At 33.6% G+C, this 14,161-nt stretch overlaps 1 protein-coding gene across 13 annotated transcripts in view; it reads right to left on the bottom strand.

Annotated features, from left to right (window-relative positions):
- The window catches only part of CLOCK (clock circadian regulator), a 102,367-nt gene that overhangs the window by 7,121 nt on the left and 81,085 nt on the right, over positions 1–14,161 (bottom strand). For 11 of the 13 annotated variants that reach the window (XM_036227921.1, XM_036227918.1, XM_036227922.1 and 8 more), the window contains 7 exons: positions 13,412–13,553; positions 11,647–11,747; positions 11,047–11,136; positions 8,038–8,190; positions 7,014–7,223; positions 6,094–6,299; positions 2,390–2,705 (listed from right to left, as the gene is read on the bottom strand). In XM_036227921.1, coding sequence (XP_036083814.1) covers positions 2,390–2,705; positions 6,094–6,299; positions 7,014–7,223; positions 8,038–8,190; positions 11,047–11,136; positions 11,647–11,747; positions 13,412–13,553 — 1,218 coding nt within the window. The remainder of the gene's footprint in view (positions 1–2,389; positions 2,706–6,093; positions 6,300–7,013; positions 7,224–8,037; positions 8,191–11,046; positions 11,137–11,646; positions 11,748–13,411; positions 13,554–14,161) is intronic. The other 2 variants (XM_036227929.1, XM_036227930.1) reach the window with 2 other exon arrangements.

Raw genomic sequence — 14,161 nt, 5'->3', positions numbered from 1 at the left:
AGAAAGCAATCTATGTCTTGAGACAAATCACACATATTCTTTCACTTTATATGCCCTAAAGAACACAATTTTTAACAGATAATAAACTTTAAGCATAGGTAAGAAAATATGAAACATGAATACTTTGAAGCCAAACAGCAATGCCTTTGCACAGGTTCATTCGGTCATTTAGAGCAGCCAGTAGTTCAGAGGACGACACGAGCCCTGATGTACACTGTCTGGGTTCAAACTCTGGCTGCCCATTCACTAAATATGTGCCTCCTCAATCTCTTTACTTCCCTGGGCCCCCGTTTTTTCATTCACCAAATAAGGATAATCACAGTGCCTCCCATATTGGGTTTCTATGAAGAATAAATATTAACATCATTATTATTTAAAAGTATTATAAAAATGAGGGCAAAGTTAGAGATTTAAGTTCTATTTGTAGCAGTTTGGTATAACCAAAAACAAAACAAAACAAAACACGGCACAGGGTCTGAAGCCAGAAGCTCTGGATTGAGCTTTGCTCTGTCATTGTTCAGCTGTGTGAGCCTGGGTAAGTCTCAACTCCAGGAGCCTCAGTTTCTTTCACTTAATTTCTACTTCTGGAGATACAAAGGAAACTAGGCAAAAGAAAGTGGATTTTTAAAATGAATGTCCTCACTACTGACAATATAACTTGGTGCAGTGTCTTTACTTTAAAAAAAATAGAACTGTGATGGGTGATTTTTGCAAATATATATGAAGGATACGTGTGTACATGAACACACGAATAGATCTTTGAACTTTAAGAACCTTTATTAAGCTTTGCCAAGGACCTGGACAATTTACTTTTTCCCTCCATTATTAGGAAAAGCTTTTGTAAGTTAACAACTAAGGATATTCATTAGCCTTACAGGGTTACAACAGAGGTACATTATGGAACTAGGTATTACATGAGAAAAGCCAAATTGTGTATTTACTATCTACACATGAGTGTTTTTCTGAAGGGTGTCGCTTATCTTACTGCTTTAGCGGTCCCTTGTCTTTGGAATGCTTTTTTTTACAAGGGTCCTTCTTTTAAGGACCCTTGTTCTAACCAACATTGAAGACTGAGGCCTTAAGGCAAGTCCTCTCCTTTTTAAATTCTCATTGAATTTATTTCCCCTAGATAGTAGTTTATAAATTATGAATTCAGATTAATTCATTTATAAAAATAGCTAAGCCAATCATTAATGGCTGTACTATAGGCTTAATTTCTAAGAGGCTGTTGAGTATGACTAGAGAGAGAGATTTAGGCAACTCGTGTTTTAATTTTCCATGTCACCAAGTCAAGAATTATATTTGGACCAGAACTCCAAGGGTGACAAATTAACACTGTGTTTATGTCTGAGTATACAGTATAATACTAAGTCTTCTAATTATACCCTATGTTGCAAAACTCTAAAATTGATATTATGTGCCTGGCCTACATGGAGTGGTCTCCAGCAAAAAACTAGATTAGCCTACGTTCAAAATTGCTTTGTCTAGGCCAGAAGAGAAAAAGCTAAATTTCCAGATGTCATAATCTGCTCCTCTGTACTCCCAGAGAGGGTACTGAGATTCAGAAATCTGTCCTGATTTCCTTGCTAAGAATACCTACCCTAGGTGACTGTCTTCTGTAGCCTTCAGGTGGTAAGTAGATCCTGTCTGATATACCCACATGTGATCGGTGTCTGCATTTTGGTTAATCTAAGTGTTGAACATTCGTGGTCACAAACAACAGCCAGTTGTATGTCTTATACTAACTATGTTCAGTGATTTATATGCATGTTTTACCCATGAGATAGGAACTATTAGCACCTCCATATTATAGATGAAGAAACTGAAGTTTAGCAAGTTAAGCAACCTGAATCTTAGGGCAATCTGACTTTAGAGTCCAAGTGCTTAACTATGACATATACTGCATCCACAGTATTTCTGATATTAATTTATAACCAAAAAAGTTATTATAAAATTTAATCTGAAAAAATTATTTAAGATAATGCCCATATTAATTTTTTAAAATCCTGTTTAAGACCCCTGACCTGTACAGATATTAAACTATTGATGGGTCGCTAGAGAAAGAAAGAGAAGGTGCCTTTGCTTGAAGTCCAGAAACTAGCCAGAGAGAGCTCTATATAAAGTGCCTTGATATGGGCAGGAAGTAGCCACTTAAATTCTATCCAGTAGTTCAGATGACTGCATATGTGCATGGCAGGGTTAAAAGTCTTCCAAAGACTAAAAACAGGGAAGAAATATAGCTGACCAGGACAAACTCATCTTTACAGAAATTTAACTTATATGATAAGCTCATAAATTTTTTAGATCATTTACAAAAGTGTTCATCTGATGGCTAATTTCATTATATAAAAGTAAGGGTTTGGGAATGCCTCCCCATGGAGGGAGCTACCTGTAAAAACTGCTGTGGTGGTTGGGTCAGCTGGGCCTGAGACGGTTGCTGAACTGATGTAAGCTGCTGTTCTTGGGAACTCTGCTGCTGCTGCTGCTGCTGCTGCTGCTGCTGCTGCTGCTGCTGCTGCTGTTGCTGTTGCTGCTGCTGCTGCTGCTGCGTGACTGACAATGTCTGTGACTGCTGCTGTTGTGCAGCGAAAGTAGGGTAGGCAGTCACCACCTGACCCATAAGCATAGTGCTAGGTACCATGACTGCTCCACAAGCTACCGGAGCAGTTACTAATTTGGTCACAAGTTGCTGACCTTGAGAAAATCTGTAAGAGGAAAGAAAAAGAAGGGGAGTCAGAAGTATAAGGTATACATTATAAAAGGCAGTGGACTGAATACTTCTCTAAGATAATACTCAATGGCATTGTCAATTTTTGTTTTTCTAAAGCTGTATGTTCCAATTTTGTTTCATGTTTAAAAGATTCCATTTGGGAAGCAGTAAAACAAAAATGTGTATATAGCAAAATGAAATGATCACAAACAAAAATACAAACTTTTTTTTTTAATGGATATCCACATGCAAAGGAGTTAAGCTGGACCCTTACCTTACCATATACAAAAATTAACTCAAAACAGATTAAACACCTAAGTGTAAGAACTAAAACTATAAAATTTTCAGAAGAAAACATTGGGGAAAAGTTTCATGACACTGGGTTGGGTAATGATTTCTTGGATACTCCACTAAAATCACAGGCAAAAGTAAACAGGTACATGAAAATGAAAAACTTTTATGCATCAAAAGACACTATCAATACAGTGAAAGATCAACTCACAGAATGGGAGAAAATATTTGCAAATCATATCTGAGAAGGGGTTAATAACTAGTATAAAGCAATCCTACAACTCAACAGAAAATAATTAGATTAAAAAATGGGCAAGGAACTTGAAAGATATTTCTCCAGAGAAGATATACAAATGGTCAATAAACACATAAAAAGATACTTAACATCTTTAGGAAAATGCAAATCAAAACTACAATGAAGATACCACTTCACATCCACCAGAATGCCTTATCACCCCCCAAAAAAGAAAGAACCAGTGTTGGTGAGGATACGGAGAAACTGGAACCCTTGTGCACCCTTGGTGGGAATATAAAAAGGTAAAATAGTGCAGATACTATGGGAACAAGACAATTCCCCTCAAAATGAAAAAGAATTACCATATTATCTAGCAATTCCATTTCTGGATATATACTCAAAAGAATTGAAAGCAGAGACTCAAACGAACATTTGTACACCTATGTTCATAGCAGCATTATTCACAATAGTCAAACAATAGATGTAACCCAAGTGTCCATTTGAGGGATGAATAGATAAATGTAATGTGGCATGTACATGCAATGAAATATTACTTAGCCTTAAAAAGCAATAAAATTCTGACACATGTTGCCAGTCACAAAAGACATATTTGTATGATCCCACTAATATGAGGTACCTAGAATAGTCAAACTCACAGACTTATGTGGTTAAAAAGTACAATGGTGGTTTCCAGGGGCTACAGGGAAAGAGGAATGGGGACTTACGGCTCAATGGGTATCGTTTCAGATTGGGAAGATGAAAAACATTCTGGAAATGGATGGTACTGACAGTCACAACAACATAAATGTACTCAATGCCAATGAACTGCACATTTAAAAATTGTAAATTCTGTTATGTACATTTTATCACAATAAAAATGTTTTAAACCAGCTAAAACATTTTTCTTTTTTATAAAATTAGAGTAAAATATATGTGGAACATGATTCATTTTACTAATCATGAAAGAATAAACAAAGTTATCACAAGGGAAATTTTTAAAAAAGCTAGCTTTAAAAGAGCTATTTATATTGCAAGTTGTTAGGAACATAACTCAAAACAAAATGACATTCTAACAGTGAATAAAAGTATTCTCAATTTATAAATGTATCAGTGCAGCAGAGTACTCACTGGGTTAGAATATACTAATGTTCTCCCTCCCCACCTTCCTTCTTCTATTTTCTTTAATGAAAGAAAACAGAAAATGATGCCTCTTCAGGGAATATTATTTCTAGTTGCTTTTTCTGGGTGATGAAGTTAGTTTCTAACATTGGCCATTATAGTGAAAAAACTGAGATAAATGACTCTACTATGGATATATATAGGCTGCAACTACAGCCTGTTTAAAGTATATAACAATATTAAACCTAGTGCAGATGCATACTTTATTGACAATACATTCCATAAGATGAAATAAATCTATTTTGAATCCATGCCAAAATACTGTATTTTATATGCTTTAGAACCAAAGGCATTACTTAATGCAAAAATACATATAAAAGAGTTTTAAAATTTACCTATAAAGAAAGCCCAAAGAAATAAGTAACATTTACAAAGTGGCTTAGTCACAGAAGTGCTAAGTGCTCATTCTTTTGTAATCTTAAAAGAAATTAATATCTGAATTGCTCAACTGCTCACTGGTAAAATGTGACGACAGTACTTTATCCACCTCTGGAACCAAAAGACATTCTTCGATCTACTTCTTTTTAACTATGACTTCTGACTTTGTATATACTGCTCTCTCTGCCTAGACTACCCTCCCCAGACTCCACGCCACATGTACACCGAAAGCAAAGCTCTTTTAAGACTCTGGCCAAGTATCTCCTCCATGAAGCTTTCACTGGCCACACTCTTTTTACCTGCTTGCCTCAATCTATAAAACTGTTCGCTTTCTCCTTTCTAAAGACCTAAGTATTTATCACACCAAATAATGGTGTTTATTTTATCTTTCAATGTCTCTTATGGTCTGATCTTTCCCTCTGGACAAGGAATATGCCATATTCATTGTCTCAGCAGGTATTTAAATAGTTTGCTGAAGTTAAGTTTTTTGCCTCAAAAAATCAGATGTTTACGAACAGTTGCTAAATTACATTCTTCAAAATGCCCTTCAGCATTCTAGATTAATGAATTAATCTGGATTCACTCTCGATTAATAGATATTTCCTCAGGCTTTAGAACTAGTCCTCTGCATATCTATGGAACACATTCATAATACTTCCTTTCAGGAAGTTAGAGCTAAAAGCTGGACTTTTAACTTGAAGGAACTCAGGTCATAAAAAGAAGCAATGAGTTCTTCCTGCTTTCATTACCTCTATGATCCTCCTGCAGCTTCTTTACTCTCTGGAAAGTATTAATAGCATTTTAATATAATCCATTATACAGTCTAATATAACAGCAAACTTGTATTATAAGAGCAGCAGCCACAACACAATTTAAAAAATAACACTTTGAGCACTTAGTACAGTATTTAACAAACTTAAGAAAGGCAATTTACTGTTATGCCACAATATACATCAACTACAGTACTGTACACCCTAACCATCGCTACTACATGAAAATCACCACTATCAGTATTAAAATGATAAAAGTTTCACAGTGATACAAAGCCTGTCATAAAACTTATATAACACTGTGCTGTAGAATTTGGATTCTATAGTATCTGGTAGCACATTTCTGGGAAGAAAACAAAATTTGCCTTTTTATTATAAAGTCCTTAAATCATACATTCTGCATTTTTATTTCAAATTCAAGAATATTGTCTGAAGTGAGCAACAAATTACAATCATGTTTTTAAAAATTAAATTATTTTTCAATCAATTAATTTACAATTTTGGAATGACTTATGAAATATGGTAACTACCTTATCTGTCTGTCCTGAGTGAATGTAGTTACTGCAGCACTCTGGGTACTGTTTTGTGGCATACTAGACGGAATCTGGACCATGCTTCCAGCTGCCGGCTGAGAAATCACCATAGTGTTATACAGTGGGGCTGTAAGAGTGCTCTGTGTCTGACTAGGAAGAGATGTTTGTTGACTGTGCCCGCTCAGTACATTTTGTTGACTCTGCTAGAAAAGAGAATATTTTAATGATAGATTAACGGAAAAAATTTACATCAGGACGTATGTTTCTAAATCATTCGAACAATAGTTGACTTGACAGAAAGAGAAGTGGCAGGACATTTTACTCTGGGAGAAATCTGACCACAAATAAATGACTTGTAGTAAATGAGAAAGAATTAGCCTTCAATATCTTGCTGAAAGGTATGCTATGACTTTAGAAAAGGAACATGATCTTAACAGGGATGATATAAAATATACATGAAGAATTTCTGTTAAATACCCAAAGTGAATGACCAACATTAGACATTTTTATATTTTTCGTTTTAAGACTTGGGATTTATCGAAGTCACAGATGTACACCAATACCAAAATTTCCTGGAATACTGATTAAACCATCACTGCCTCAACAATTTATTCTTCACATATGGTAACATGTTTCCTAATATCAGCCTCTTTTGCAAGTCAAACTCTTTAAACATGAAGAAGTCGATGTGTTTTTTTTTAATTACAAATTTTTTAAATGTCAAAATACTGAAAGTATTTAACAATCAAGTTTCAAAACAATTTTGGACAATATTTTAATGATGATCACTCTCAATACTATGCTTTCTAATTAGTACTATTCAAATTTTAAATATGGTATTGTTTAAGATGGCACTTTGTTTTAGAAACAGTATACATTTCGATCACTGAACACTTCGTTGTACTCAATAACATTACCTGACTTGATGTACTTTGTAAAGTGTGCTGTTGTATCATATGCTGAGTTGTGCCAATGTGTCCAGTATTCATTCCACTTTGAATCTGGTTAGCTTGAACAACCTGGCCTTGCATATTTATAGGTGCAAGCTGCTGGATGTTAGATGAATTTCCAGAAGAAAGTTGAACAGAACCAAAATTCAACCCAGGGGTTGACTGTTGTAAAAACATCTTTAAAAATAAAGAATACAATAAAATGAACTTTATAGATTAGAAACAAAAAACAATGAAAGCATTAAAAAAAAGGCAAAAACAAGCTACAAACTGAAGTTTAAAAAGCAAGTAACAAGACTATGTCACTCGAAATGAACAATTACCAATAAATAATTACTGAATAAAACATAATTCATGATCGTTCTTCCAGTCCCTTAATTGAATCACATTTCCAATTGTTAAAAGAAGTGTTATCAATTTCAAAACCTTTACTTGTTTGAGCATTTTATGGATTGGGGATTATCTGTTATATCAATTAGCATTAGTGCTACTCAAAGGTCGTGGACTGGCAGCTCTACATCACTAATCATTATTATTTATGGCATTAGAAATAGTTTTCATTTAAAGTTTCCCTTATCAAAGTCCTAGTTTCCGTTGACAAACATAACTTTAGAGTGGACTTGCTGGCTGACCAAATAAAACTATCAAATTATACCTACTGTATTTTGTTAAAACAATAATTGATGATTTATAAATTCTGTACCTGCATATACTAAAAGTCTATGTAAAATAAAATTTTGATATCATGGATTTGAGCTTACTAAAAATGGAGCTGCTAAAAGATGGCTCTAAATCTGGAGAAACAATGATGTTGATGGAAATACTCTTAGGAATGAATTATCTTTAAGTCTAAATGCAGTCATACTGAGTAGGTACCCGATGAGTATATACTGAAACATACCTCTTACATCTCTCTTTTCATTAAGAATAGTCAATTTTCCTGAAATGTAAATGGAATGCTTTGTTTTAACCAAATATAGTAATAACTTACCTGCAGCCCTTGACCATGTACCATTTGAAGTTGCTCTTGAATTTTTCTTAATTCTTCTTGTTGCCGATGAATATTTGCCTCAATCATCCGTGTTCGTTGCTCCAACTGGTCTTTCAGATGCTGCATGGCTCCTAATTGAGCTGAAAACTGAAACTGAAGCACCATGTATGGAAAAAGTATAACATATTTTAGAAATACTTATTCCTCATAATTGTGCAATGTGAAAAGCAAGCAGTATATCATGAGCTAAGAATGTTATGGCAGTTAATGAGGTATTAACCTCTCAGCTAATTTACCCATCTTTGCTCAGTTTTGTGATACTGGAGCTGGGCTCTATAAATATTTCTTTTGCCAGCTGGCACAAATTTAGTCATGTTAGTTGATGGTGATGGAGGGATAATGCGAAGGAGGTGCTTATCCTCTGGTTCTAACACTTTTCCTTCTTGCTCTTATGCCAGTAGGAAGCCTCTTAGTGAGTCTCATCAGCACTCCAGCAGATGGTTTTCTAGCAAGTCTCACTAGCCTCCTAATGGCAGCTCCTCAGCAAATTTTCCTGGTACCGCAGTAGGTGACTTCTTGTTCTCCAGCCCTAACCTATGGCAGCTCAGTGAACTGCTCTATCATCTGGTTGCGACAGCCACGCCTGCCCCAGTGGGATCTGAATCTCAGCCTGGCGTGGAAAAGGAGTTTAGGAAAGTCACAGGAATCTTCCAAGTTGCTCCTTCCTTGGGTACTCTCACTTTCACTACAGTTAGGGCTGCTCTCTGCTTCTGTTATCACCATAGCCTTTAGAACTTTGTAGTTAATCCTTGTTGCCAGTTAATCATTTTACATTACCTCTGTTCAAATTTCTAGTATGGCTCTGACTTCTTAGTGGATCTTGCCTGATTACAAGTACACACTGGCATTAAAAGACCTGAGCTCATATTGTGGTTCTACCACTTACTAGAACAAATTACATAACTTCATTTCTACCCTTTAACAACAAACTGGAAAAGTAGCAGGCACCTAGAGTTATTCCTATCAAATTTTGTCATTTGAATGCCTTCTTTATGCACATCATTAGAAAGTTACAAAAACCTGATAAATAACCCACCATATTTTTTCTTGCATTTCAACTGGAACTGTTCTTAGACAAGTACAAAAGATAGGCTTTTAAAGACTAAGCAATTATAAATGAATGCATACATATGAGAATGAAAACAAAGTTATTCTACTTTCAGGGTTTTCAATTTTATTTATTTCTCAGTGTTTTACCTGAGTCATAAGTAGCTTCTATTTACTACTGCTTGAAATTTAGCCACATCTAGGGATTCATCATTTAAGCCTATACAGGCTCTTTTAATTATTTCCATGAATATTCAGTATAGGACACAGAACAAGAACAGGAGTAATTTCACTTTATTGAAAATCTGTCTTAGTATTAAAATAGTCTCCTAGGGTAAATTGCATCTATAAGTGAACTTTCCATGTCGCCCAAAAGCTTTTTTACTCTATTTCAGAAGTTTGTACTGAGTATACTAAATATTACTTTTTAAAGTACACAACTAACTTCTGAAGTTGATAATCACCAGACCATATCATATATTACAACAGATGTGAGAAAATATGATAAATTTGATACCTCAACTCCCTCATGCCTTTATTTTTAATTATTCAAAATGTTATATTTATATCATACAAATATTTTATCCAAACTAAAATACACCTTTGGATGATTACATTGTCACCAATTTGTTCTTCTATTAAGTACAAATTAAAAAGCAGAAAAAACAAAAGGCAGAATAACAAGAAACAGAACTAAGAGGCAATGTCTTTGGCTTTATCACTAAATGAAATATGAGATTTGAATAATTATTAACACTTTTGACATAACATTATTTATTTCATGAAAATATACTTTTAAATGTTAATCTAGAGATTAATGAATAATATTAAAAGTATGCCTAAATATTTATATAAAAATCCTGTTAACTTTCAGAATAAAAAGGATTTGAGAACTCAGTAATAAAGAGTTACAATTGTATATAATATTTAATAACACAGTGAGCTATTATAAAACTTTACATAAGCATGTGTTGCTAGAAGTCAGAATCATCACATTTAGGAAATTAATTGCATTGTCGATATATTTGTACAAGTATCACATGTATAATTTAAATAATAACTATATAAGACAAAAGTATTTTTTAGAAAATATATTGTTTTTACCTATTGTTAACTATTATTATTTGAAATTAAGATATTGTTAGGTCAAGGTATATTTAATAACAAAACAGTAAAAAAATTCTCGATTGTTTTTATAACTGCTCGGTAGTATTTTTACCGTTTGAGGCACTGAATGAGTGCAGAGTCATAAATTATAAGTTGGGAAGTTATAATCAAACGTAACTTGCTTGGTGTTACTTCTGTAATACTTCTCTGAACCCTATCTCGCTAATTTCTGTATTTTGGCCTTTAGGACTTAGCTCAAATAAAAATTCTTCCAGAAAGTTTTCCTTCACTTCCTCAGGCTGTATTAAGTGTTCACATAATGTGTGTACCTATCAGCCTATATACCTTTGAGCATAGACTATATGTTGCATTGTAGTTCTGGCATTGTAATAAAGCCTTTTATTATATTATATTTGTATTGCCAGCACCTGCACTATCTGATACAAAGAACTCAATAAATGTTCTATGTATGAACAAATAAATACATGAATAAAATTACTTGATTCATCTAATTTCCATAGGAAGAACAAAATGAACAGCAAATTAAGCAGTGATTCTTTGTTGTACGAAACTCATGCATTCTGAAAGACAATTAGCATCCCTGGCCCTTGCCTATTAAACTAAGGGCCAGTGGTACCCTAAAAACAATGACAATCAAAAATAACCCCAGATATTCTAAATGTGCATAGCTAAAATTCACTGTATCTATAAAAATACTTTTAAAAAAATTCTGTATTAGCTTAAAAACAATTTATCATTTCAAAATACTCAACTGAAACAAACAAACAAAAATACCTGGGACATGCCTTGTGGAACTGGTAAATTTGTGGCTTGAGACATCACTGGCTGTGTTAATGACTGACCAATAGACTGGGAATTTATGGACTAGAAACAAAACAAAAAACAATACTGGAGTGACGATCATTCCCATGCAGGAGTACTTCCATCAGAAATAGTACCATGGTATCTTTATAACTGAATTATAACTTGCCTCATCCTTTTTCAGTTGAGTACAGGCATTCTCCTCCTCTATAATGAAAACACCTGTTCCATATTTATTTTTTTATACCAAGGAATTTGCCACATTACCCTGCATGGGCTTTCAATAAAAGTTGATTAGACTTAACTCAAAGTGATTGGTATTAAAATTTAGATATGGAATGGCTCTAAATTATCAGCTTTCCATAACTGAAAAAAATCTAACATTTTATCTGAAAATTAAAAGAAGTGATATATTTGACAACTATGTCACAAAAAAGATCAAGTGTTGTACATCAACAACTATTTTGATCTTTATAGAAGGGATAATGAATCAATGAATTTCTGAAAATTCAGATGACTTTTTTCACTTTTAATAAATCTTTAATTCAGAAGAATACTAATTAAAGAGGTTACCTGACTACTGAATGATGATCTCCTTTGTGCCATCTTTTCATGACCTGGTAAATGCTGTCTGGGAGGAGTGCTAGTGTCCGTTGGGATCTTTGTTGGTGTTGCTGAGATTAGTCAACAAAAAACAACAGCATCACTTTATATGGTTTTCAAAGATGAATCTCAAAATGCATTTCGGTGAATAAAAATAAGGTTCTTGAGTTTTTTCTAAATTATTCTATAAAAGTGAAGTCTACAACAATAAATTGATTCATTTTAATTCCTTTTTTTTTTGAAGAACAAAGTATTTGAAATAGGAAAACGTTAAATATAAAAATGGTTTCAACTCATACAACTCAATAGTAAAAAATCTAATAGCTCAATTAAAAAATGGCACAAGGACATAAATTGACATTTCTCTGAAGAAGACATATGAATGGCCAACTGGTATATGACAAAATACTCAGTGTCAAAAATCATCAGGGAAATGCAAATCAAAAACACAATGAGATACCACCTCATATCTGTCAGGATAGCCATTACCAAAAAGACAAAAGACAAGTGTTGGCAAGAGATGTGGAGATAGCGGAACTCTCGCGCATTGTTAGTGGGGATACAAAATGGTGTAGCCACTGTGGAACAAGTGTGGAGGTTTCACAAAAAATTAAAAACAGAACTACCATATATGATTCAGCAATCCCACTTCTGAGTATCTATCCAAAAGAACTGAAATCAGGATCTTGAAGATATTAATACTCCTATGTTCGATGCAGCACTATTCATAATAGCCAAGATGTTGAAACAACCTAAATGTCCACTGACAGATAAATGAATAAACAACATGTGGTACATACTTACAGCAAAATACTATTCAACTTTTAAAAAGAAGGAAATTCTGTAATATGTGAACATGTGGAAGAATCATGAGAATATTAGGTTAAGTGATATAAGCAAATGACAGACAGGCAATGCATGATTCCATTATACGATATATCTAAAATAGTCAAATTCATTGAATCAAAGAGTAGCCTGGTGATTGCCAAAGGCTGGGCAGGGGAGAAAGTGGAGAGTCATTAATCAATGGGCCTGAAGTTACCGTTAAGCATAGTGAATAAACACTAGACATCTGCAGTATAACACTGTACCTATAGTCAATTATAATGTATAGTACACTTAAAAATCTGAAGAGGGTAAATCTCATTTTAAATGGTCTTACCAGAATAATTTTTAAAAAATGAAAGAGATATAATAGGGGAAATTTTTTCTCTGAGATTTCAGAAATTCCATATTTAACCTCTTTGATGTTTTACCCACAATGCTGAATACTTCACAACCCCTCTTCTCATTATTATACTTTTAATACCCTTAGAAATAATAGTTACCCTTAAAAAAAGGTTACTAATTCAATGACATTTATGCAGGTCTTCATGAAGACAAGACACATAAAACTTTCAAAAACTAAACTTAAAAAATTATTTACTGGCTCTACCAGTAAAAACAAAAAAAGAAAAAGAAAAGCAGTTTTGCGTTTTTGATTTCTTTTTGAGAGATAATTACAAACAAATTGATAATACCAATATTACTACCTACATATTTTATAGGCTACTTCATAAACTTAATTCTTTGCTAAATGTGAGCAATGTGCCTCTTACTGGAAAGGCTAATATACTTCAGAAATGTTAAAACTTATTTTAAAGTAGCATTTGATGAAAAATACTGATACCACTAACATAGACAATTTAGAAACATTCTTTTTAAAGGAAATCTGCTTTCAAACTAGAGTACTCACAGGAAGGGTCTGAGACTGCTGTGTGAGATGATTTTCTTGAACTCCGGGAGGAAGCAGAAGGGGTTGGGCTGTGATCGAACCTTTCCAATGCTTCCTTGAGACTGACTGTGTTTATACGATTATCAGACCCAGAATCTTGGCTCTAAGGAGAAAGAGAAAAATAAATGTTTTCTTATGGTTCAGTTCAGAGATCCCAAATTATCAACATTGCTAGCTGCCAAATCAGTTTTCACCCATAATAAAGCAATGATATCTGCATATACATTAGGTAAATAAATTAATCTTTTATAGCCAGAAAGTTTTGGGTTCATTCTCAGTTTAAAAAAACAACAGATGCAAAAGAATTAGGGTGTACTATTACCATATACCATACACAAAAATTAACTCAAAATGGATGAAAGACCTAAACACAGAACTAAAACTATAAAACTTTCAGAAGGGGAAAAGCTTTCTAACATTAGATTGGGAAATGATTTCTTGGATATGACATTAGCACAAGCAACAAAACTGCATCAGAAGACAGTATAACAGAGCGGAAAGACAACCTACAGAATGGGCCAAAATATGTGCGAATCATGTATCTGATAAGAAATTAAACTCAGAATATATAAAGAACTTCTACAATTCAGGAACAAAAACAATCCTTTTAAAAAACCAGCAAAGGTCTTGCAAAGAAGATATACAAATGATCAATAAACACACGAAAAGATGATCAATATCAACAATTATTAGGGAAATGCAAATCAAAAC

This window comes from Rousettus aegyptiacus, unplaced genomic scaffold (assembly GCF_014176215.1).
Source record: "Rousettus aegyptiacus isolate mRouAeg1 unplaced genomic scaffold, mRouAeg1.p scaffold_m13_p_10, whole genome shotgun sequence".
NCBI lineage: Eukaryota > Metazoa > Chordata > Mammalia > Chiroptera > Pteropodidae > Rousettus > Rousettus aegyptiacus.
This window is presented reverse-complemented; position numbering and strand designations above follow the sequence as displayed.